Source organism: Hippichthys cyanospilos, chromosome 21, assembly GCF_059441005.1.
Source record: "Hippichthys cyanospilos isolate Australia breed blue-spotted pipefish chromosome 21, RoL_Hcya_1.0, whole genome shotgun sequence".
Taxonomy (NCBI): Eukaryota; Metazoa; Chordata; class Actinopteri; order Syngnathiformes; family Syngnathidae; genus Hippichthys; species Hippichthys cyanospilos.
Genome location: NC_142389.1, coordinates 6,563,904 through 6,590,312, shown reverse-complemented (window position 1 = coordinate 6,590,312; position 26,409 = coordinate 6,563,904). Strand labels below are relative to the sequence as shown.

General features: G+C 39.0%; 1 protein-coding gene across 1 annotated transcript in view; it reads left to right on the top strand.

The window, feature by feature from the left end:
• The first annotated feature begins 437 nt into the window (after nt 1-437).
• The window catches only part of LOC148406377 (uncharacterized), a 43,191-nt gene continuing 17,219 nt past the window's right edge, over nt 438-26,409 (top strand). The window contains exon 1 of the mRNA XM_088404993.1: nt 438-566. Within this exon, the coding sequence (XP_088261119.1) occupies nt 467-566 (100 nt within the window). The 5' untranslated portion in view covers nt 438-466. The remainder of the gene's footprint in view (nt 567-26,409) is intronic.

The following is a 26,409-nucleotide window of genomic DNA, read 5'->3' as shown; positions in this document are numbered from 1 at the left end:
GGGGGAGGGGGGGGCGCCGGAATCCCACCCGAGCACCAAAGAACCCACAGCCGCGTCCGCATGGATTTACTCGTCCATTGATCCGCTATCGCTTCTTCTTGGAGGCAGGATCTCACTTTTTTTTTTTCGTTTTTTTTTTCGATTCTCCATGCCATTCACGCGAGCGGAGAAACGGACACTTGGCTTCCAGTCGGGGGGAGCCGCCATGCCGTGGTTACGATCGGGAGATTAGCGCCTCACCTGCGCCCCCCCTCTCAGCTTTAGTTGTCACCGCCAAAGAGGAAAAAACAAAAGAACCCAAAAAATAAAAAAGACCCTATCAAGCAAACCAAAAAACCCACACTCCATTTGTTTTTTTGTTGGTTTGGACAGAAGCTAGGAGGCACAAATAAAAAGGTGAGAGGAGGACACCCCCCCACAAAAAAAAGAAAGGAGCAAAGAAGAGGTCCCAGGTCGACGGAGGACCATGTTTGTCCCCCTGCCGCTGCCCTTGGTCTTTCAGAGAACTGCGTCCGACTTCAGCGCCTGGAGACTCAAGTCCTCGCTGGCTCCGCGGTCCAGCCCCGGTAAGTCTCGCACTCGGGACAAATAAAAAAAAAAAAAAAAAGGACTATATTCATTTTGTTGCCTTGAAGAAAACCTATCCAAAAAAACACTCCACAACAGCTAACAAAACCCAAAAATGTACTGGCAAGATGAATGAGAAATTTGAAGAAAATTGTCGTATTTTTTTCCACCCTGTATTGAAATCCTCCTGAATTATAAATCAAAAGTTTTCCCTTTCTACTGTACTGTTTGTAGAATTCACAAGCAGGTGAATGAATCATAGAGGGGATTTATCATTTATTTATCAAAGTACAACACATTCCTCACTTCATTTGGAGCATATTAGCATTTGGTTAGCATATTATGTCCGTGTTTTGACTCATTCCACAAGTCAGGTTCATGGTCATGTATTGATTAGTGGCTATTGATCGGGCTCTGGGAAAGCTTGGAGGCGAGCGAATGATATCATGTAGAAGCTCATAGTGTGTTTATGACTGAATGTGGAGTTTTATGGTCGGGTACTTCCTCCTGTTTTCACCCGTACACCTATAAAACGTTGCTCGCTTGTGTGAAAAGTGTGTGTTTGATTGTGAAAATTTGATTGTGATTGTGAAACTCTAGAGTCGCCACTTCATTGTCATATTCTGAGATCAGTTCGCTATTGTTTTTGAGGCATATTTTATGAGAAATACTCATCCATTAAAAAAAAAAAAAAAATGTGCATGTGTTTGTTGGGGTCATTGCCCCCCAAAATTTCCTCAAATTCAACTGCTTTTTTACAAAAATTATTAAATTCTTCACACAGTATTAGTATCTTTTTTAAGGTATTAGTGCATACTAATAAACTGTTATGGGAAAAATTGCAGTTTTTCGCAAGGATTTTTTTAATTGTTTTTTGTAAAAAAAAAAAAAAAAAAATCTGACACAACCAACACCACCAGTTTCTAATCATCTTTAGTTGAATTCATAAAACTAGTTGGTCAAAGGTATTTGGTTTTGGTGAAAACTATTTTACACTTATTGTCGTGATTTTTTTTTTTTTTTTTTGGGGGGGGGGGCGTACAAAATCCTAGCAAATTCTAAGTACACCTGCCTCCTGTCACAATAAGTATCATTTTTAAATGAACTGTTCATTCTTTTGGTAGTGTAAAAAATAAATACCTACGTCCAGGACAAATGCACCTTTTTATTTATTTTATTTATTATGATTTTTTTTAATTATTGTTTATTTTTAAACAAATAAAATCATTCTTTTAATCACAATTGAATAAATTTGAAAAACAAACATTTTTGGGGCTAATGTAATAATATTTTTCACTAATTGTAGGATTTTTTTTTTGGGGGGGGGGGTACAAAGTTGCACCAAATTCTCAACCTGCCTCCGCCTATTATCGTTGTCTATTCTTTTTTTGAAATATTTGAGAATATTTTTCAGTAAACATTAATTTATTTGGAAAAGGGAAAAATACCAATTTTAGTCACACTATAAAAAAGTTTATTTTAGATAATTAAAAAAAAGTAAGATTAATTTCCTACAGAATCCTGCAGAGATAAGCAATTTAATCATTTATTTATTTATTAATCACCATTCATTAGATTAGAAAAAAAAATGTTTTATTTGTTTTGTAGGTTAAAAAAATTCCATGTTTTAAGTCACTCCAAAAAAAATGCAGTTCTTTTTTAGGATTTTTTTTCTCCAAATTTTTGTAGCCGCCGCCCCCCCAAAAAAACTACTACAAAAACAACCAATTCAATCCATCAATTTTTGATTCATATCTATTAATTTTGATTTTTATTTTAATTTATTTTTATTTTAAACTAATAACCCGTGATTTTTCTTTTTTTGGGTACAAAATCCAAAATCTCCCCCACTATAGGTATCATTTCTAATACATATTTTAGTCAAGTTTTTCACACTTTTTTTTTTATTCTATTCAGAAGATTTGTTTCCCACTTTTTTTGTATAGCATTCCACTAGATTTTATTTAGTTTTGCCCCACCACTCTCTTATTCCTAATTTATTTTTACGTGTGTGTGTGTGTGTTTGAGTAAGACTGGGGGTGAAGGTGCCCACCCGCCCCCCAACACTGTCCCCATCCCCACTACGCTGGCTCAGTCCATCCAGGCGGAAATATCTAATGGCTGCTGTGGGGGTGGGACAGGGTTCAGCGTGTGTCTGTTGGAGGGGGTGTTGCTGGTGGATTTAGGGAGGGGGGGTTGGGGTAATTCAGCCTATCACCTTAAGTAGGTGTCAGCGGCAGGAGAAAAAATGGCGGCGGGTTTAATGAGTGGGGCTAGTGGACGCTTGACGGGCAGCGCGTAATCGCTGTTTGGGGTGGGGGGTGTAGTAGGCGGGTCAGGTGCTGGGGGGGTCACTTTGTCGACGCTTTAAGAAATGAAAGTCAAAGAAAAGCTGAATAATGAATGAGGCGTGTTTGCTAACAGGGAGAGAGGATGACTTTGGGCACTTTATTAGGTACATCTGCATCAAGCTAATGACGCCTCATGTACAAACATCGCAACCCTTCACTTTTGATTGACAGATATTATTTCAACAACGTGATTATAACAATATTTGCGATTAACTCTCGTGAATGCTCAAACTGTGACCTCTTTTTTTCAGTTGCCAGGCGCATTATGTCTCTTGAAAGTTTTTAGCCAATAACAGGTGAAAAGAAGTTAGATTCATTTCAGCGTAGTTTGTTAAAAATGGATTGGTGCAGAAAGAGCTGGTCAGCCCCCAAGGTAAGTCAGTGGAGAGATTCTTTTCCACATATTACACAGCTAAACAGATTTTTATGCTGTTTGGCTTATTTTACTTTTTTACTTTAAAAGAGCTGAGCTTTATTGGGCACCTCTGCGTTACACTATCAGCAGGGATGAAGACATACCGGATGGGAAGTTTGTTTACTATGGCAGCTTCGGTGTTGGTATCACAGAAAATACACTAAATACTATAAGACCTAGCAAAACAGAATAAATCTCATCTTACTAAAGGGAACGCCTCAACAATGTAACGTTGAATGCGCTCGAAGCAGTTTTTTATCCTTTTCCTCGTGACGCACCTCTAGTTCATTTTACCATAAATACCCAGAGTTGCGCAGCATCCGTGTTTCACCAAGATTATAATTGTTCATAAATGCCAAAAGACCACAATTAATAAACGAGTAAAATGGAATATCTTTCCGTGTTCTCTAACCGGTGCCACCGGTGACATCGTAACTTTGACATGATCCTCTTCGTTTTAGTGATATTCCTGTGCGTGAACAAGGATGGACTCGGACGTTGGTTCAGTCCGCTTGTTTCTTTTATTGAAAATAATGCAACCTAAGAAAATACGAGCTGTTACGCTTAATTGCTTGCTTGATTTTAGTATCTTTCATAAATGAACGCAAAAGAATTGTTAAGGTGGCTCAAGCATCCTGCAGATTTTTTCCTACGTGGTCCTCAAACAAAAATGTTTGGACAACCCACTCTTAGATGGTACTCAGTATCTGTGACTAGTCAGGAGCTGAGTGGAATCGGTGGAAAAAACGTGGTATCAAACATCCATATTTTACCTTTTCAATTTGTTTCAGTAGAGGCTTGCGCTAACACGCTAGCTAAAAAGTGCGGATGAAAAGGTGAGGCGCTCATCCCTCCTCATCCTCGTCTGCTCTTTGTCTCATGTGGTCTCTCCGGAGACTTGACAAGCGCCAATCCTCGCCGGCGCTCTGCTTTCGTTGGACTCCAAAACCCCGCCGGTCGAAAAAACAAACCCCCTCGCCGCTTGTCTCGTCTCCCCAGCCCACGTAGAATTGGATTTGCCCGCCGCGGTCCTAGCCGGGCCCCCGTAAGCCACTTTAGCTAAGTCTGTTAGCCGCGAGTCCGGCCGGCTGCGATCGACACCTTTGACCGCGTCGTCGCATCTGTGTGATTGCCTGCGACCTGGCACCGGCTCGCGCTCTTAACACCCCCATCGGCGTTGATGCGCCACGACCAAATACCAAGCCGGCTGACGCTAGCGCGAACTCGGCTTACCGGGTTTTTCTCGGCTCGGCCCGGGCTCAGCCCGGTCTGGGGTCGCGTCGCCTCCTCACCGCCTTTCCAACGGGCTGCGATTCATCATGATTCCGGTCCTTTTCCGTGTTCTCCTACTGAGTTTACTCAACAGTTTTTTTATTTTTCTCGCCGCGGGGCGCTACCCCTACGAGTGAAATTCGATAAATTGATCAATACTTTATTTATAAAGCACCTTTTTTTATACTTAAAAAACAACATGAAGTGCTTCACAGAGCACGGAACAAGAAAGGGGAAAAGTAGAAATGTTGAACGTATACTAGTTCCTTTGGAGACTTTAAAACATCATAAACCTAGGACCACCTAAGACCACTATTCATCATTATGGTAGCATCTTTTTTTTTCTTTGAAAAAATAGAGAAAACATTTCAAATCCTCTCAAAAAAATAACCCCAAGTCAAATTCGTTTTAAGGTTTTTCTTGGGTTATCCAAAAATAAAGTCGATTTCAAAAATAATAATTCAATAATCAAAAACAAAATATGTTATGAATGTTGTCTTTTTCATTTTCTTTTACTTAGTTTAAAAATAAAGACAAAAATGGTAAATTGGATTCATGTAATTAGAAATCTGAAGATCTCTAAAAGAGGACAACAAAATTTGCTAAAAAGGATTACCACCTATTTTATCCGTATGAAGTGTACCTTGCAAATCACTAAAAAACAAGCCCTTTTCTGTGCCCTCAAGTGCTTGAAATACATGAAAATGGTTGGCTGTTTTATTTGTTTGTTTTGTTTTGCAAGCTTCTTTTTATAGATTTTAGAAAAATATATCCCCTTAGAGCAGTGGTGGCCAAACTACGGCCTGAGTTCTCCAAAAGAACTTTAAATTCGTGTGGCTTGTAGCACTCACTAAAAATACATTTTATGAAAAAAAAATAATAAAAAAGTTTGAACCTGTTAGAAGTGTGGAAAAAAAAAAAATCACATAATCGCCCTGAACAGAATGCCTGTCCTGCATGTGGCTATTTTTTAAATTTTTTTACTGTGATTAATAAGTTAAACTAATATATTTTTAAAAAATGCATACACGGCCCTTACATCTTACTATTGAATGTATGTAGCCCTCAACTGAAAAATTTGGACACCTCTGGCTGGCTTAAGGAGTATTTACTAGCGAGAGGCGCTAGCCACTTGCTAGCTTGCGAGCTAATCTAATAACTTGTAACTATGCTGAGTAACTGATAGGAACTATAGCCCGGACATTTTATTCAGGCCCCAAAAGATCTGGAAATTTTCGTAGCTATTAGCTTGGTCACTGATACCAATGTACTGATAGTTTTTTTTTTTTTTTTTTTTTGAGGGGGGGGTGCAAAATTGTATACAACGTCCCTGGGCTCGTTATCCGAAGATTCTTTTCATTTGCGGCGGCTGTCATCTGGCGTCTGACAGGAAGTGGTGAGACACACTGACCGAAGACTTCGTTTTTTTTTTAGTGAAACTTTTTGGGGGAAGTTCCAAACACACACACACAGGCACATAATGGTTTGTGTTGTCGGATAACAACCTCCCTCTCACACCCTGGAGTTTTACCTCGCTGTGCCCAGGAGGGGGGTGCTGGTGTCTGGACCAAACCGCCTAAGCAAAGGTCCGAACTAATTGGCTTTGACGTGTGTATGGATGTGTCTCGGTGTCTTCCTGGATTTGTCTGTCAGTACCCACTTTTACTAGTTTATAAAGACGTATTCCTCAATAACAGTCTCCAGAATATTAAGGGAGCATTCAAGATAGAGAGTAAAAAAAAAAGATGCTTTGCCTCTAAAATGTGTTTTAATCACACTACATTACACAAGTTAATCAGAGAACGTAAACGTATATTTTTAAAAGGTCATTCTGGTTAGTCTGAACTGGTTTTAGCACTTAAAAATTCAAAAATGACGGAAAAGGTACCGTTCAAATAACATGACCATTTAGGAATTGGATGTTTTGTCTTACCTGCCATTGGCACATAGATTAGCTAGAAAGCTAGAATTTGATTCAGAACATTTCAAGGTTTCTTTGTATTCGTTTCTGTATATTACAAGCAAACAAAAGGTTGAACAAAGTACACTGCCATTTCACAGGAAATGGCAGTACCAAAATGTGTGAAAAACCGTTGCACAAATGAAAAAAATTAACATTTCTCAGTACGTTTATGAAACAAAAAAATGAACTTTTTCAAATAAGCAGCGACGTTAAGAGTATGGCCAAAGATTAAAATGTGTGGCAGGTTGTTAATCTGTGTACCTGCGAGCATCTGGAATGTTATCAGTCACATTCATCAGAATTGTGACGTCAATAAGCTAGCTAGCTAGTTTGTTAAATTAGTTAAGTGAACCTGGGCTACTTCATTTGTAGATACCCAGGTAGTTAGCTAGCTAGATAGCTTCTAACAAACCGCTACTAACTTACAAATGCAATTGGTAGATGGTGAGATTTTGTTCATTTGTAATGTACATGAAGCAATCGGTTTTTGAAATGCTCTGTATGAAAACCGAAGCTTTGCAGCTAGTTTGTGTTAGCTTGTGTTAGCCAGTTACAATATTTGTAATCGGTAGTTAAAAAGTAAGTTGAAGGTTAGTTAGCCAGTTAGCTTGTTAAAAGCTAGTTAAAATATAGAAACATTGTTTTAGATGATTTTGAGTCTTGAGTACACTAATGCCTTGACTTATTTGTGGTTTATTCTTTATTTCTTACTTACATTCTCTTTTAAGTATCTTTCATGATTTTCTATTATCTTTCTTGAAAATGAAATTTACCTGTGTTTTTTTTTCTGGGACTGAAATGGACAAATTGCTTTTCACTTACGTTTAATAATGTAAAACTTATTTGATAAATGACAATATTGAGTCAAGGTAGCAGTAAGTCAAAGTACCGCAGCCAATATTTTGCCTAACAGGTATAGTCGCTAAAACTGCCTTTAAGCTTAAGTGTCGCTTTGTGTGTGTGTGTGTGTGTTTGTGGGCTTTGTGTTTCGCGTGGAAATGTGGTGGATGCACGCAGGTTGACGATTCAATAATTGCACGTTAAGGTCACATGCGCGGTTTATCTGGAAGCCGCTCGCAGCGGCCCATTGTGTGATTGGTTTTAACCTTCCGCGGCTATTGATCAGCACCATTGACTTGCCTCCTGCCGCCACTGTGTGTGCGTGCCATGGATGTGAAGGAATGTGCTCGTGTATGGATCAGATTTTAAAAAGGGGGGGCGGCGTCGTTGGCGAGCCGCGGCGCTAACGTGATTGCCAATGACAAAGCGTCCGGGCGGGTTTGTTAGCTCCATAATGGGGAATCAATAGACACAACACAGATGTCAATACAGCATGCTTTATTGCGTTAAGCTGCCTCACGCCCATGCCGGGCTACACACACACACACACACACCCACATAGGATGCCCTGCGAAGAAAGTCCGCAAACACACACACACACACACGCACACACACACACACGAGTTGTTTTACCTCATTTGTTGCACTTTGGGTTGTTTTTAGTCTATATGCAACGTTACATTTTACACAGGAAATTATGGAGAAAAAAAACTATTGGAAAAAGTGGGATCACTTTTAATAGTAATAAGTGTAAAAGTTGGTTAGGTTCGAGGAAAGTACCAGTAATCGATTTGATTGAGATACAAATCACAGTTTGTTACTTAGGATTATTGTAACGCTGATGTAAAGAAAAATATAAAGAGCTGTCAAGCAATTATATTTTTGAATTAATCACACATTTTCCATACTTAATCCAGATTAATAACATTTTTAAAATTAGTTACTTGTGTAAAATCTAATAATTAAAGAAAAACTTTGTTTCGAAGACTGTTGAGATAGCTGTCTTTGATTGTAAAACATGCATTATAAAATAGTATATATTATATATAAATAATTATATTTAAAAAAATATATATTTTGTTAATCGAGATTAATACTTTTTTTAATATTTGTAAAATCACGAAATAAAATGAATAAAACATTTGGTTTCAAATACTTTTTTAATAGCTTTCTTTGATCTAAGTTTCTTTTCCCATAATCTACAACCAGTGAAAAACACTATGTTACAGGCTGTTTCTTTTCTTTAAAAAAAAAAAAAAAGTTAACTTGAGCAGGCTATTGACGTACAAAGATGTACATTAATTGAACTAAATGAATTTATTGTGCTATTAGGCAACTTTTTAAAGTAAAACTGCACAAAAGTCCATTTTTGTCTCCGCCAGGGACATTCACAGCCCTAATGTATATATATATAAATATATATATAAATATATATATACTGTATATATACTGTATATGTAGTTTTTAAAAGAAAAATGAACCAACCGTGTAGGCGTGTTGAAATCACACGTTTGCCCCCTAATATAAATGTGTCGTCAAATATCATAAAGGTCGCACACCATTTGACAATATGGCCGCTACCTGCTGTTTGCGTTTGAACTCAGCTTCACCTCCGCTGTTACCGTGGAAACATCGGTTGCCCATTAGACACACAAACACGTAAGCGACGGAGTCAAGGTAAACACTCACACGCACAAACACACACAAACTCTCACACAGCGGCCATCTTTGTCTTGATGGGCGCCGAAAGCATTAGCGACTAAATTGGCTGCACTCAGGCTATATTTGTATGCCCTGGTGTGTGTGTGCGTGATTGACAATTACGTGCAAGTGTGCGTTAGCCGCCGTCATTTGCTGCCTTTTGTGCTATCCGTGCGTGTAACCTTGTACTTATTTACTTCCCCCCCTGTTGCGCCGGACCCCCGCCAGATAATGACCCCCTCCCGGCCACAGGGGGCCACATTTTTTTGATTTAGCATCGATGCGACGCCCAAATCGAACTCGCTCGGCGTGTTTGTGCATGCGTGTCGTGGCATTCCTGGACAACATCCAAGCTGTATAGAAAGCACAAATGTCAGTTTTCTTATAGACGACAATAGGCCGCATGATTTTCGAGGCAAACTTTCCCACATTGCATCTGCAAGACATCTAGGGCCAGTCGTAAGGCGCTGAAATACAGTTGAAGGTTTTCTGTATATCACGGAAATACATTTTTAATTGTCATACAACCAAATTGCGATTGAATATTAGCTAGCTAGTGGAACAGGTAGTAGATGGGTCCCCGGAAGTAGTTAACTGGTTAAGAAGTTGGTACTGGTGTTAGGTACCTCGGGAATTAGAAAACTAGCTAGTTAAAAATTTTGTAGGTGGTTTACTCGTTAGTTAAAAAAAAAAATAGCTCAATAATTAAGTTAAAATTAATTGTACAGTACTTACAGTTTGATGGGTAGCTAGCTAGTTAAAAGGTTTGTAGTTGGTTACCCAAAGTAAGTAGTTAGCTTGGTAGAACAGTTAGTCGATATTTATCTTAGTAGTTGGCCCGCTTGTTTTCAAAAATCTTAGTAGATGGTCACCTACAGCTAGATAGTTAAAAACATTGTCAATACTTACCTTGGTAGTTAGCTAGCTAGTTGTAAAATTAGTAGACAGTACCGACAGTTTAATAGCTAGCTAGCTAGGAAAAGAACTAGTAGGTGGTTACCCACAGCAGGTAGTTAGCTCAGTAAATAATGTTAATGGTTGATTATTCAGGTAGTAGTTAGCTAGTTAAAAAGTTAATGTTTAGATACCTTCGTAGTTAGCTAGCTAGCTAGGATCTAGAGGGGTTTAGGCTCATCCATGATCTAACTAATCCTAATCTAACTCATAAGGCATTCAGGAGGGACAGTTTGCGGCGCATTTGGACACATTTATTTTTTAATATTTTATTTTAGTTCTATTTTTTGTCTGGGTGTCTTTATGTTGTTTGGTAAATCTTGTAGGACATTTTCTTGATAAAATTCCGAAGTTCAGGTTTTTGCACATCGAGATACAAGTGTACTTTCGATCTAATTCTGTAGATCGGCTAAAACCATAATGACTTCTTGGTGAAAATCCCAGAGGTGCGCACGTAAACTGCTTTCTCCACCCGCGCACCCCCTTTTCCCAGATTAATATTTTTTTCACCCCTTAAATTCTGCAGTCGGAGCTGGTTAAACGATAAGCGTCTTACGCCGCTAATCCCAGATCACCGCCGCTATGTCGTCTGGAAGTCTTCCCCGGCGACCTGTCCTTATCCGCGACACCTCTCTTCCGCTCACTTTGCACACATTGTGGCGCCACAAAGACAAATCCGCTCGTTGACTGTTGAGTTTAACGTGCATCGTTCAGAGGTGCGCTCACTTGTTGTTGTTGACGTTGTTAGCTCGCATAGCAGATCGCCTGCTGGACCTCCTCATGGGGTCTGCCGTAATGAAGCCGTTGTCCGGTCCCCCGCCGGGCTTTTCGCCGTGTGCGTGAGATGACGCCGCAGGATGCACATGCTCAAATTTTCTCTGATGTGTTTAGAAAAATAAATAAAAATAGTGTGTTTGCATGTTTGTGTGGACACTGCTTTAATATAACGCAGTGGTGAAAACGCAGTCGTTACATTTACAAATGAATGTCCTCACAAAAACATACAGTTTTTATTCAAACGAGAACTTAAAATGGTCTCTCTCTCCGTTAGTACTTTTATTTTGAAATCCTTTCAAGCCAATTCTGGTGCCCTGTTTGGTGTTGCAGTTTTCAAATTGGGTAAAATTTTAACAAGGGTTTTGCAAGTGTCAGCGACTCCTACTCTATAGTTTTCAATACCCTGGGGAGTAACAGTACATTTTTCCTTTCAAATTAAGTGCAAATGAATTGGAACATGAAGCAATTCATCGCTACATTTTGTAAGAGTGACTCATTTGTGAAACCTTTGCCTTCATTTTGTTAGGTTTTATGCAAATGTACAATGTCATTCGTGTCACAACTTTATGTGGGACGATCCATAAGCAAAACAGATGGAATAACACAAGTTGTGTTAGGGCCAAGCTAGCTGGTCAAAGTTGTGTGGTTTATTTAACTACCCACTGAGTAACTGCCACAAGTTTGACGCATATTGCTCAAAACATATAGTTTAACACTGTTTACGTCTTTGTTAAAATCGCCAATTCTAACTAGCTAATAAAGCGATTTAAAAAAAAAAAATTGCGGTCATGAGTTGTATCATTTCGTATATTAAATCTTATATAAATCAGAAAAAGTGAAATGTCGTTCACCGTCACTTGCCTCGAATTAGCAACGGGTGAAGGAAAATGGAGAAAATGTCCTCATTTCCTTTTTGTGTGCGCTAATCAAGTCAGATGCCACATGTGGCGGTTAGTCCAATTGGATCCTTTGTGTCCCATTGGCCGCTGGTCAGTTCTGTTTCGGGGGCCGATGAGGGGCTACTTCAACCCCCCAATTTAATTTAGCGAACAGGATTTATGCTAATGAGGGGTAGAGAGGGAAGGGGGGCACCTTGTCCTTGCTTAGCTTGACCCCCCCCATACAGGCGAGGATGACTGAAGGGTTTTTTTGTGTGTGTGAAAAATTTAATATCAAATAGTCAAATGGGGGGGTGTATAAATGTGAGAGGCGGGGCCCACATGGGTGTATGTATGAAAAGAAACAAGTGACAACAATGGAAGATGGAAGAGAGTGCTTAGTGTGTGTTTTGGGGGCACGGGGGGGGAGGACAATATTTTCAATAAATTGGAGTGCTCTGCTTAGTGCTTCAATCTGCTCAACTAACCTCACACAGAGACACATACACACCACTCACATTCATGAAACATCCCATAAACACAAATTGTCCCAAACTGTGTCAAAAGGTGAAGTGACGCTTTATCATTACGTTGTTTTCATCTTGTGGATTCGTGGCTCAAAATTCTGTCATTAATGACTACGTGTATCCGGATAAAACTTAACAAAATAGTAACGTACGATATTTTACAAAGGAGTCACTATAAGACTATTTAGTAATAAGCTTCTTCACTTTCCAGTTCATTTATTCTTAATTTGAAAAGAGTAATGCACTGTTCTTCTTGTACAGCAGTAATTTAAATTTATACCTGCACAAAGTCAATTAATATCTCACATACCCCCATTTTAGAACCACTATTTTTTGTAATATTTGTTGATTAATTTGATCATTTGTGACTGAACGATTAATCGATTTATTTTAAAATCTCTAAAATATGTCCAATTTAAATGAATAATAAAATATATTTTTTGCCCTAGAGGACTGTTATCAATTTATGTGAAGCCACCTATAGTGTTAGGCTTAACATCATCATATGTGTGTATAAAACAACCAAAAAAAATAAAAATCACACAATAAAATCATTAAATCCCAAATACGTATTTTTACTTAATTTTTTTTCTCCAGATAATTTATCCCAGATATGCGTGTATTATTTCCAAAATATTTCAAAATGTTTGTCTGAAGAAGGGTCTAAAAAAAATCCTGTTTCTAAATGAATGTAGTACCCAAGTAATTAAAGACCTTAGTACCTTAAATAATCATTTACTTTATTAATTAAATACCTACCAAAATAAGTCCTGCAACAATTAATTACCCAAAGTAATTTGCTCTTTATTAGATATCAACTTAAAGTACCCAATTACATTGGTACTTCATTACCTAAAGTAATTGATTGAGTGCTTAACTCTTTCAGTGCCAAGCGTTATCTGAAAAGACAACCCCTACAGTTCCAGCCGACTTCAAACATTTTGACACATGTTTCAAGGCCGACAGACTATTGTATTGTATGACTATGTACACATCGGCAGTACCATACGAAAGATTGGATTCCATTCTTTACTGAGAAGAAGAAAGTAAGATTCTACCTTATTACATTCTTTAGTATATGTCATTTGAAAATAGTGAAATAGGTCATTTGAGAGACAGCAAAAAGTTTTCTGCACTACAGTGTGTGTGTGTGTATATATATATATATATATATATATATATATATATATATTGTAGCATCTGAAACATCTCAACAGTCCTTCCCTCTGATGAAACAAAAAAGTGAGAATTTGAAATCAAAACATAGAAATATGTCTTTGGGATTGAATGTCATAATGCTAATTTTGAAAGGTATGCGTTGACAAAAGTGAATTTTAGGAAAGAGGAGGGGGGGGCTGCCTTCTAGTGATGTTTTTTTTTCTCCATCTCCCTGATTTAAAATCGCAACTTAACCCCTCTCACACACACGTACGCACACACACAGACTATCACACGCACACATTATCCCCATCAGATAAAGCAGGAAAACTGGCTCCCAGCTTTCCTCCTTATCACCATCCTCCCTCCTCCTCCTCCTCCTCCTCCTCCACCTCCGTTTTTTATCCTCTTTTATTATCCGCCGCTTCTTTACCACAAATGAAATGAATCTGTTGTAGCACAGCTCGCCATCCTTCGTCCTCTTCCCGCCGCGTCTCAATCTCCTCGTGACTTTGACTCGTCACTTTAACCTCCCCGCCAATCCGCTAGCTCGCCTTAGCGCCCTCTCGCTAACGCCGGCGGCACTCACACGTTTTAACACGTTTACCAGGCTATCAGGGGACTGTCATTCTACACTGATTAACAGGGGACTCGGGTTTATGGTTTATTCTGAAATGGAAAAAAAAATGGATGCAAGCGAAGTACTGAGTATGAGCTTTAACACTCAGGCGCTTGCAAGTCCCCGGGGTGTCTTTGACGTGATTTTAGCGTGATTTAAAACACACTCTAATATTTATTTATTTTTTTTACAATTCACATGGAGTTTTTGAGGTAATGAAGCCATGATCCCCGCTTCTACTGGTTTACGTGAACACGCTCACACCCATGGATTGACGTTGACATGTAACGGCACGTTTGACATCAATCTGTCCCGCGGCGGCTGTTAGCAGCGGCTGTTTCGTACGCCGCTGCACATCTTTCATCAAGGTCCGTGAATGGAAAGGATCTGATCACACCCACACACATACACATTTTTCAGATCAAGTGAGACAGGCGATATTGCCTTGGTTCTCCAAGTAATAAATAAACCTCTATTACAATAAACACGGACTGCAATTAAGGATTATTTCAACTAATCTATTGATTTATTTATCGATGACTCCCAATTAAAAATAAAACAGAATATACATGAATCATAAATTCAGTTTATATACAGTACTGGCCAGTAGCATGTAAGAAAACCTGCAAAAACAATAATAACTGTTTAAGAAAATCAAATTTTGTTTGTTTTGGGGCTTTTTTCAACATAGGTCTCCACAAAGTAGGGACTATTTAGTGTTTAGAACACAAGTGTCAAACTCATGGCCCGGAAATAGACAATGTGCGCTTTGCTTGATTGTTTTTTACCATGTTTCATTAGTTAAAAAGAAAATAACGTGGCCCTTACGCTTTTATACTTTTCTGTATGCGACTCGACAAGAAAAAAGTTCGGACGCCGCTGCTTTAAGACGTTTTTAAAAAGTTGGAAGTTGTATTTTTCTATCTTTTTCCCCTTTTTTTTCTTAAAAAATGGCTCCAGATATTGGTGATTGGCATTCTTGACCGCTTATAATCGCTATCACCTCTAATCAAAAACAAACAAACAAACAAAAACACATATGGGTTCACGGCTAACATTTTTTTTCTACATGTGCGTTTTGATTTTCTAGGTTATCTGACGCTAGAATGTGTGCAATGTAATATCGAGGCATCTTTAAATCAAGGCGCCGCTTTTTGGAGTTCACTCTTCACAAATTCACTTGTTCACACTGGTTTCAAAAGTCTTGACGTTTATTAGCGTGGAGCTGAAAGGAATAAGAAAGTCGAGATATGAAAAAAGGCTTGAAGGGACACTCAGTGAGGGAACGGGTGTGTGTGTGGGGGGAGGGGGGGGGGCGAGGGGTTATGAGGATGAGAATGCGCACAGTTGCCTTTAATGGTTCCCCCTCGGGGTTTGAGCGGCCGTGCGAGCCGGTGCGGCAAAATAGGACAGGTGACACCCCCCCCTCTTTCGGTAAAGAAGTGGTATGAATATGGTAAACACACCGTTCGCTTGGCAGCACGATTCTCTTCCAGTAAAATGGCCCCCGTGTCAGCGTTCCCTCGGGGGTCGGCTCTAAGAAGATTCTGCATTTAGGCCCAGCACTCAGTCCCTCTGTGCTCTCTCTGGGGGGTTTGAAAGGGTCCCGGTAGCCTCATGGTCTCGGCCCCCCCTCCACTTGCCCAATTCTCCCCCACAATGTATCTCGCCGGACGGTCTCTGCGGTTTACACGAGTCGGGTTCGGAACCTGTGCTGCTATCGCCGTCAACGGCGGGCTGACAGAACCTCGGCCATTTAGCTTAGCGCAAGTGCTAGCCTCGGGCTACCTGGGCTCATTTCTGGTCCTTCATACCACAACCAGCCACAAATTCTAGCAAATACTGAGCTTGTCCTACATGTGACAACAATCTACCATCTTCTGGGCTGATTTCTGGTCCTTCACGTCGCAACCAGCCGCAATATCTGGCAAATATTGATTTTGTTCGACATGTGACGACAATCTATCATCTTCTGGGCTAATTTCTGGTCCCTCATGTCACAACCGGCTACAATTTCTGGCAAATACTGAGCTTGTCCTACATGTGACAACAACCTACAACCTTCTAGGCCAATTTCTGATCCTTCATGTCGTAACCAGTCACAATATTGGGGAAATATTGATCCTGTCCGACATGCGACAACAATCGATGTTACAATAATCTGCTGCCTTTTCTCATGTCTGGGTTCATTTCTGGTCCTTTACGTTAACACAACCTTCCATCTTCATAATCTCGGCTAATTTCTTGCAAGAATTTATCGAAATATGACGACAATCTCCAGTCATTTTAATTTATCTGGTTGAATATCTGGCATACTATATACTGATCTTGTCCTACATTTGGCAACAATTTGGCATCTTCTCGGCTAATTTTTGGTCCTTCATGTCACAAACTGCCTCCGTCTTTAATAATCTAGGCTACGTTTTTGCAGGTACTTGTTTTCCTGTCAATAATCCCCATTTTCTTTTCATATATATGGGCTAGTTTATGGCAAGTACAAAAGTGTACCAGTCTATGGTCTAATTTCTGGTCCTCCATGTTCCATATATCTGGGCTAATTTCCGATTCCACGTTTAATGTTTGTTTCGGTTGCATAGCTCGGCTAATTTGTAGTTTCTCTTGTTTGCTTTTTTTTTTTAATAAATACATCAGGGCTAATGTATGGTTGATTTCCATTTCCAATCTCCAATCTTTTAGTCAGTACAGCATGAATATAACTCACAAGCCAATTTGTAAGAAAAAAAGTAGACACCAATTATTGATGTGTGTGTACTCAAGTGTGTGTTGACATTAAATGGGTTGTGTGTGTGTGTGTTTGCATAGTGCACCTGCCCATGTGTGCGCCCCCCCAGCACTCCGCACCACAGCCTTTGTGTGCTCGTCAGTTAGCGCGTATGATGCTGGGGTAGGTTAGAGAGGGGGTTAACCCTCACCCTTCACCCCCTGACCCCAACCCTCCCCTCAGCGTTGACCCCGCCCCCCGTCCAGCCATTCATATGCAAGCCAGGCGTCACGGGGGCCATTCTTCTTCATCTTCCAGGCCCAGCCGGCCCGTTGTGGTGTCACGTCTCAAGTTCAAGTGAGAGCGAGGGTGGGGTCAGGGGTCGGGGGTCAGCGGTCGGGGCCGAGTGCTTAGCTGACCAGACGGACGCGCAGACGGCGGACTTGACTTTGAGGCGACGAAAGCCGCAAAAGTGACATGTGTTCATGCGTGCGTTGAAATATAGAAACATTGTTTATTTTACACTCTGTGTGCATTAATAATAATAACAATGCAATGTAGATATGGAACATTAGAGCTGTTTTAAACATTCAAATTTAAAGATGTTTGATACCACTTTTTCAGACTACCAGTACTGCTTCTCCATTCTTGAGATACCGATATCAAGTACTGAGACTACTCGGAATTTTGTACCCCTCCCCTCCCTTTAAAAATACTTTTAAAGACAGAGAGACATATGGGCACAAGACACTGTATATAAATATTCTTGAGCTGTCACAGATACCAATACCATGGACCGATACCACTTTTTTGAAACATAACATTTCATGAAAAAAAAATTGACAGATACTTTCAAGACAAACCTATAAATCACATATAGCATTTCTTTTTTAAAGCTACAACAAATTAATGAAAATGTTGTATTCTTTGAATTAGTCATTCTTGGTTCCTGATTGCAACAGGGTACAAGTACTGATACCTTGAAATGATACCTGGTATATAATCTCCCATTCCTGTTAAAATTATAAACATTTGATAAATATGTCACATTAGAAGTCTATACACATTAAAGATGATGCAAAAAAGGCATTTTAAAGTTCTACGTACATTGAATTTGATGTAAATATATAATACATGAAATCTGCTATATATTATGGTCCATTATTATGATACATTATGGAAAATTTAATTATTTAAAAAATGTAATCACTTGACAGCTCTAATATATATGTATATTAAGAGGTATGAACACATTAAATATGATTTCATTATGGTTATGAGCTGTATTGTTAAATGAATAGTATAAAATATGGTACACAAGTGTGAAAAATCTTTTAAAAAATATTTTGCCACAATAAGAAAAGAAAATACTGAATCGAATCGCAGTTTAACATAAATACGCTTATTTCAGTGTGAGGCAAACTCTTTCGCTGATATGCGCGCACCTTTACACGCACAAGCATAAACGCTTTGTCCTTCAGTATGTTTGTGTACACTAAATTAAGCTTTCAGCGACAACAACATGCTTTTGTTAGCAGAAAAACACGTCCATTGTGCCCGTGAGAAGCAAAGGCGCTAAAGTCTGACTTTGTCGCTAATGCTAGCAGTATATAAGAATCCTTTTTTATTTTCCTCTCTGGTGACATATGAACCCAGCCGCTTGCGTTTGCGGCCTCCTCCCACATAATGGCGGCACGCTTCGGCTTTGGGAAAAAAAAAATACAAACATCCCGATTGATGCCTGATTGAGCCGGCCTGAAGGTTACACTGCAAATGGAGGAAGACCTCCGGCAACCGTTACGGACGCTAATGGCTGAGCGCGGGCGGGCGGGTCGCTCGGGAACAGAGGTTCTGAGGCGTTTGGAGACCACGCCGCTCTCAGAGTAACACCGTAATGACCTTAGCAACATGGCGTCTGTGCCGGTTACCGATTTTTTTAAATGTTAAAAAAAAAAAAGGAAACTGTATCTTTTAAACCAAGCAGGGAAAATTCACTCATATGGTTGCGCACCAGTTAGCCACATTAGCCTGCTAGCATTAACATTAACCCTTGTGCGATATTTTGACAATTTTGGGGTAATTTTCTTCCACATCAAAAGAAAGCTTGCCTTCTTAAGAATAGCAATGAGTTGCTTCATGTTCCAATTAATTTGCTCTTAAATTGAAAAGAAAATGCTGTGAATCGCTCCTGTATCCGCTAAAGTGCCTTCATTTACCCCCACAGGGTTACCCTTGTTTGAAAGTCACTGATTTTTAGAAATTTTTGCTTACTCTCTGTTTTTATGTTTTTTTTTTTTTTTTTTACTTTTCGTACTTAAATACCTAAAGTAATTACTTTAGGTAGCTATCGATACTCAAGTCACGGATTCCTTTAGGTAATCAATTACTAAGTTTTAAGTAATCAATTCCTTTATGTACTTAAGTACTAATCAATTAGTTTAGTACTTTAAAGCCTAATGTAATTGATTACTGTTAGTATGTTTGTATCAAAATTAATCAATTTCCAACCCTAGATAAATCGAATACTTTAGTACCTAAACTAATCAATTATTTTTTGGTTAGATTACTTTATGTACCGTATGATGTACTTTAAGTATTCAAGTTATCAATTACTTTAGCACTTGATTACCTAAATCAACGGATTACCTAAGTAATTAATTCATTTAGTATCTTCTATTTTCAATGCTCTTGTAGCCAAACCCTTTAAAGATATGATGAAAACTATGAATTACGTAAACGTAAAAACACGCCTTTGGGATTGAATGAGTTAATGGGTGTACTTTTCATATTCGTTTCGCTTTCCTCTCCTACCTTTTAACTAAAACATATCAGCACACATCACCTCCATATTCCTATTCTTCCCTTGGGAGAAAATGAGAGAGGTCCAGAAAAAAAAGGGGGCGTGTTGTGGGGGGTGCAGAAAGATAGCCTAGATAAGCAGGACAGAATCCAAGTGAGGTAGGAAGGATGGACGGACGCCGTGATGGCTCAAAGAAGAAAGAGTTGACTGTGAAAGGATAGGGAGCGTACACACACACACACACACATATGTGCACGTACACACCAAGTTAGACAGACAGACAGACAGTGAGGCATTAAAATTCATGGCCTTTTTTATTTTCTGTGCTGAAAATCAATACTGTCTACTATGGATGAGGTGAGATGTGGACAACAGCGGTTGCCGGCCAGCTCGAGCGTGCGTGCGGGGGGGCGCCTGCGTGAGAGCGCGCGCGCGTGTGTGTTGGCGCGTTAGTGTGTGCGTGAGGAAGGAGGGTGTCGTCAATATTAGCAGTGACACGGCCACTGCGGGCCAAGGTAGAGCTGGATTGGAGAGGGGAGGGGGGGATGGGCACGGTGCATGTGCGCGCGCGTGTGTGTGTGTATTTGTGGGTAAGGTTCATTAAGTCTGACCGGCAGCAGAGCTTTCGGCCAGCGTGGTGGCAGCAGGCTTTTGTCCGCAGATGGACGTCCTGATGGATATTAGCCCCCATCTTCCATTGTCATTTTCCAAGCGCCATCATTTCACCAATGGAGCAGCGTTTGACTTCATGTCTGGCAGATGTCGGGACGCCGGCACCAAACTATTGTTGCAAACGGGGGCCGGGGTCAGCCAGCGTCTAATTCTCGGAATGGAGATTCTTACGCATCCTACAGAGTCATAAATCTTACCCGCGTCCCTTCTGGCCTTCCGCCTTGATTGCATTAGTTTCTTTTTACACTCGAATTGCTGGCGCGTGTGGACGATGCGCAGCGATTCATTGCATTCCGTTTTTGGGGTCCGCTGGAAAACAAATCTCAAATCATCCTGATATTCAAACGCAATCATATCAAAAATTGTAAGAAAATTCTCCCAAGCTATTACAATGGTCTTTGAAACATATTTTTTACTTGATATTTTGCATAAATTCAAAAAAAGTAAATAATTTTGAAAAAATGGGAGTAATCGCAGTTAATCATGGAAAATTTTCTGATTAGTCAAAAATCATATATATATATATATATATATATATATATATATATATATATATATATATATATATATTACTTTTTCCAACCAATGTTAATTCATTACCCCCATTATAGAACATGTTGTTTAGTTTGCAGAAGTTTTACAGTGTTTGTGATGCCGGTTGCCACGGTGATAAGGCGGGTAGCTAGCTCAGTGAGAGAGCGAGCGAGGGATGCATCTATGCAGGTAGTGACCAAGCTAGCGAGAGGGGGCTGCGCTGGTTTTGAGGTGTAAAGCGTCATAAATAATGGAAGCTGCGCCCGGCATTGAAATGCAAAGGCTTCCACGCGGCCCTCAGCCCACTGCTAATGCTGCCTTTGGCTAACCATAAGCTTGTACCATAATGTCACATGTGGACATGACGTGAGCAGTGTGTATTTACGTTTTAGCTCATCTGTAGCTATAATGTGTTATCCAAAGCTAGTTTTTAGCAATGAATGCTATATCGTGGCCACCAATTACAATGATCCCATGCCACTGTAATACATAGACATGCTGCACATAGATTTGAGGATAAAGAATATATTCATGTATGGGCTGCTGTCACTTTTGTTCAAATAAAAGTTTTTCTCCAGGTTTATAATTACCACGATATTGATACTAGTTTTGTAGCGTGTGTTAGCATTAAGCTAGCAGACTTTCAGCAGATAAAATTTGTTTGGTTTGGTTAAATATACGCGTTGTTCTTTTTGTTTTTATATTTTGGCCGTCATCAAAGAGTGGCTTGTTGTTCACAGGCCCCACACCTAGCACTAATATCTGAAATTTTGCAACTCAAGACAAAAATTGTGTGCCCGATTTCTTCTTTCTAGGAAACAAAAAACAAAAGTCGTCAATGTCCTAAACTGTTGCAAATTTTACTTTTTATGGATACAAATTAGCATTTTGAGGTAACTTGGTATCTACACGTTGGACGAAATCATTTTGCATGTAGACTTGTATTCTTCTGGCCATCGTTTGTGTGTTTATGTTGCTTTGTTCATGTGTGTAGTAACATGCCACAGTCAGCTGGGAAAAAAAAAAAATAATCCAGACATTGAGCCACAATGTGAATGAGACTGCTAACTATGTGTGACTGCTTACTATGTGCTCATATGCAGCCTGTGTGTGTGTGTGTGTCTGTGTGTTTGTATTTGTATACAATACCACAACATTCACATGCTTTTGATGCATTTACAACAGTGCTTCGGATTTTATAGTCCTACATGTTTTATAGCCAAGTGTCCAAACTACGGCCCGCGGGCCATTTGTGGCCTGTCATCCACATTTTTTGCGGCCCGTGGCATATGCTATAAATGCATTTCAACATGACTTGCAACGCTTTTTAAAAAAAGGTAATAAACAGGTTTGATGGTAGACACTGTTACAAGCGTGAAAAAAAAAAATCCTCATTCTAAAGCAATAAATGCTATTGCTTAGTTTGGTACCAAGTACCAAATTAATCAATCATTTTAAGTATTAAAATATCATTTTAACTACTATATAAGCAATACAAACTATTATATGACCTATTCACTCTTTAAGTTCTCACCGATACTTAGTACTGATATCTTTATTGCTTTTGAAACATAAAATTTTACTTAATAGAATGTCAAATAGTTTACCTTTTTGGCTGATTATTTGTCTCATTTTAGCGCCGCCTGGTGTCTGGGAGGACCTACTGATGTCAGCTTTTTCTTAAGTTTTGTTAAATAGTAACCGTAGCATCCACCAATGGTCCAAAATTGATACTTGGTATCCGACCAGTGTAGGATTCCGATACTAGTTAACGATACTTTAGGCAAAAAAGAATATAAAGTCCTCGTCTTTTCAATCCGTCCCACAAATATTTGTCTCCTGCTGTAATGTCTTATTGTGTTAACACATATAATATATATATATATATATATATATATATATATATATACAGTGTATATATATATATATATATATATATATATATATATATATATATATATATATATATATATATATATATATATATATATATATATACACATATATATATATGTGTGTGTGTATATATATATATATATATATATATATACACACACACATATATTTGCTACCATTGACGCTAAATGAACTAGGCTGGCAGTGAATGGGTTAACATCCATCTATCCATTTTTCTAAAATGCAACATGTATCCCTGACATTGATGGCAACCAGTCTTTTGTAGACCCCTCGAGCATTTATTAAAAAGAAAAAAAAAAGTTTGCCAGGTAAAAAGAGTCAAGTGTCAGCCAGTCTTGAAGCAAGAAGCTCGTCGGGCTGTTACGTGTCATCAAGGCGGCAATCGGCGCTCCCAATCTGGCGTCCGTCCAAAGCATCAATAAAGCCGGCGTGAGCTTGAGAGGCCTTTAAGTGCCATTTCGCCTCAGACCTACAATTCTCCATCCTGCTCACCGCGACACCTCCAACCGCCATCAGCTGACCCCTGGCCAAGGAGACACGGCGCCAACGCATCTATGTGAAGCATCAAACGTCTACTTAACTCGTTCATTGCCATTGACGGCTATAGATGTCAAAAATCCATTTGAAACTGGGCTGCCAGGGAAAATCTTCAGATACTCGCTTATAAAAATAGGATTTTTCAGCCCTATCCATACATATAAAAAAAAAAAAAAGTTGGGGGAGGGTTACGCCCCCTTTATGTAGTACAAAATTGTAAATACCTGATAATAGCAAAAGTAAATATGCTGTAAAGTTATATTTTTATTAAATTGAAGTAGGAATATTTATTATGTAATAATTAGAGGATTATGACTTTTGAAGACTTTTGCCTTATAGTAGTCCAGGCTAAGCTAATCATCAAAGTCGTTCGAAAGGCTTGCAAATGTCATAAGTTGTCAACACAAAAATTCTATTGCGTCCCGTTAGTGAGTTGCCGTTGAAAGGATTCATGCAAAAATCGGGGGAAATGCATGATAAAACATTAGGTTTTCAATAGGTCAAAAATTGACAATATTTTCAATTTTAAATGGCAGTAAATGAACCTGACATGGGTTAAGTTTGACACCTATGCCGCTCAACCTCCCATTTGCTGGGATTTAGAGGGGACAGCAGTTTGGCATATTGAAAGTTGTCTTTTTTTGACAATCTATGCAATATTTTAGCCTCCTAATGTTTTTTTTATGCTTTTCCTTTTATATCACACAGCAACATCCAAAAGCCAGAGTTGGGTAAAAATTTCCCCTTAGGGGTTAAAGTGTCGCTTCGATTTTTTTCGGCCCCACTAACGAAAACATTTGGACATCCCTGTATTAGGCTAACACCATAAACGCGAAATCATGGTAAAATGAGTGCTTTCATAATTAAAGGATGGACTAAACTCGGTCTCGGGGCCAAAAGTCCTGACGTCTCGGCTGAGTTTCCTTGGGCTCGGCCGCCGCCTCCTCCTCTTCCGTCTCTATTGATCGGGCCGTAGTTTTCCGTCTTGGCCGTGCTGGCTGGCTGCCTTTAATCAATAGAGATAATTGTCTGCTTTCTCTTCTTGCCAAACACGCTGTTTTTCTCAATGAGCGCTGCTGGTCTTTCCCCACCCCACCCCCCTCGTCATACGGGAATCCCTCTGTTAATGACAGGAGATAACCTGCTTTCCTTACCGTTTTTTTTCTCGCCCCCCCACTCCCCAGTACTGGTTCCCTCACTTATCGATTAGCGTGAGATATCGCTATGTCCGCCCCTGACAACTCATGTAAACAGCGCTGTGAGTCCACACATCGCAGGACAAATATCGCGTGCTAACGCCATGCTAGCTTTAGCATCTTGTTTGTGTTTCAAAGGTTACCAGGTCGCTGTTGCCCAACTAAAATATGTGATATACTGTATAATCTATATGACTGGCGTCAGGCTAAAACCTCGATGAAAGTCACGTTTTGAGGAATTTCATATTTTTCCCAAAATCTTATTATAATAATTGTGTGTCCACTTGTATGTTGAAAATGGCGTTTTTACCATATATTGCTAACGTCTGGACAAACTTGCCATTTTGGGAAGCTCCTGAAAAACAAATCTCAAACTGAGCCATCCCTTATCGACTCTAATCGGAATCTCACCGAATCGAACCAAGTCATTCCTCTTTCTCGTCAAAACTCGGCCTTAAAACTGAATCCAAATCATCTTTTGTCAAGATATTTTTTTTTTTATTAGATAATTTTATATGTTTATTCCAAGATTTTGAGGTATTACAAACTTAAGAAAACATTTATTGAAAAATGCAAATAACTATTGAAAATTTAATTGCTTGACAGAACGTCTGGACAGAATCCTGCAATTTCAAAGGAAAAAAATCAGCTTGTAACTATGAGTCAGTTTCGTGCCCGTGGTGTGTAAATATTTATATATGTGTTTGTATAATTATATATATATATATATATATATATATATATATATATATATATATATATATATATATATATATTAGTGTGTAGTTGTGTTGTCAACCATCTGGGTCACTTTTCCTGTGATGACCCCTGCTGCTACCGTTTAGTCATTTTGAGGTCGTTGTGTAGCATCTGTGTGTATACTAGTACATATAACGAACTAGTCCAAATTGTGTTTTTGTCTGTGTGTATAAAAGTGTGCCAGCGCAAAGAGAATGGACCCTTATCTAATTTGTACTGGTCACTAGTGTGAAATGGCGCTAGGTCAGCCAGCCGCTGTGTTTGTGAACCCTACACACACACACACACACACACACACACACACACACACACACACGCAGAGACACACACACTAGAATAAAGGCGGTGATTACGGCCCGGGTGATAAAGACACAGTGTGCCATGCAGGATGTAAGCGTTGCGAATGTTGTGTTGTCCCCTGCTGGTTACACACTCACACACGTACACACACACACACACACACTATCAAGCATCAAGAGACGGAGTTGCATTAAATTGCTCGTTATTGTCATCTGCCCCCAACCCGTGTCATCCATACAATGGCACACATGGATTCTTCCTATGAGCTTGCAATTACCTTTCGTGTGTGCGTGCGTGCGTGCGTGTGTGTATGTGTGTGTCCAATGCTTTGATTGCATTTGGAAGTAAGCGCAGCTTTTCAACTGTGTCCGACACACTTATGGCCCACTGAGCATTCACATTCTCAAGAGTATATGTTACCTTCATTTTGCTGGCCTCTTTTTTTACTTTTTTATTTTTTTATTTATTTTTTCATACTGCATGTGTCTTATTTGTTCATCTAATTAAGTAGTTTGTTGCTGAACTATATTCTACTACTACTTCTACATTCATTTTTTTAAATATGTTTTATTTATTCATTTAATACGTTTTTTCAAATAACTTTACATTATATTTAAAAATGTGTTTAATTGATTCTAATTACATTTTTATCAATGTATGTATATAAGATTTTTTTTTTAAATTGAGTGTTGAACTTTTATAATTTCAACTGTTTTTGACGTCTTTTTAATTTAAACAAATCTTTGTTTAATTAATCATAATGCCATTGATAACCAGTAATAAAAAAGATGGGATTTATTATTTTTTTAATCCAATTTGATTTCGAAAAATGGTTAATTGCCTCACAATACAGAGTGCTATGTTTATGAAAAAATATGAACAAAAATCAATGGCATTACAAAAAAATATTAACAGCTTTAAAATGGTGTCAGTCTTCTGCAACAATAAAA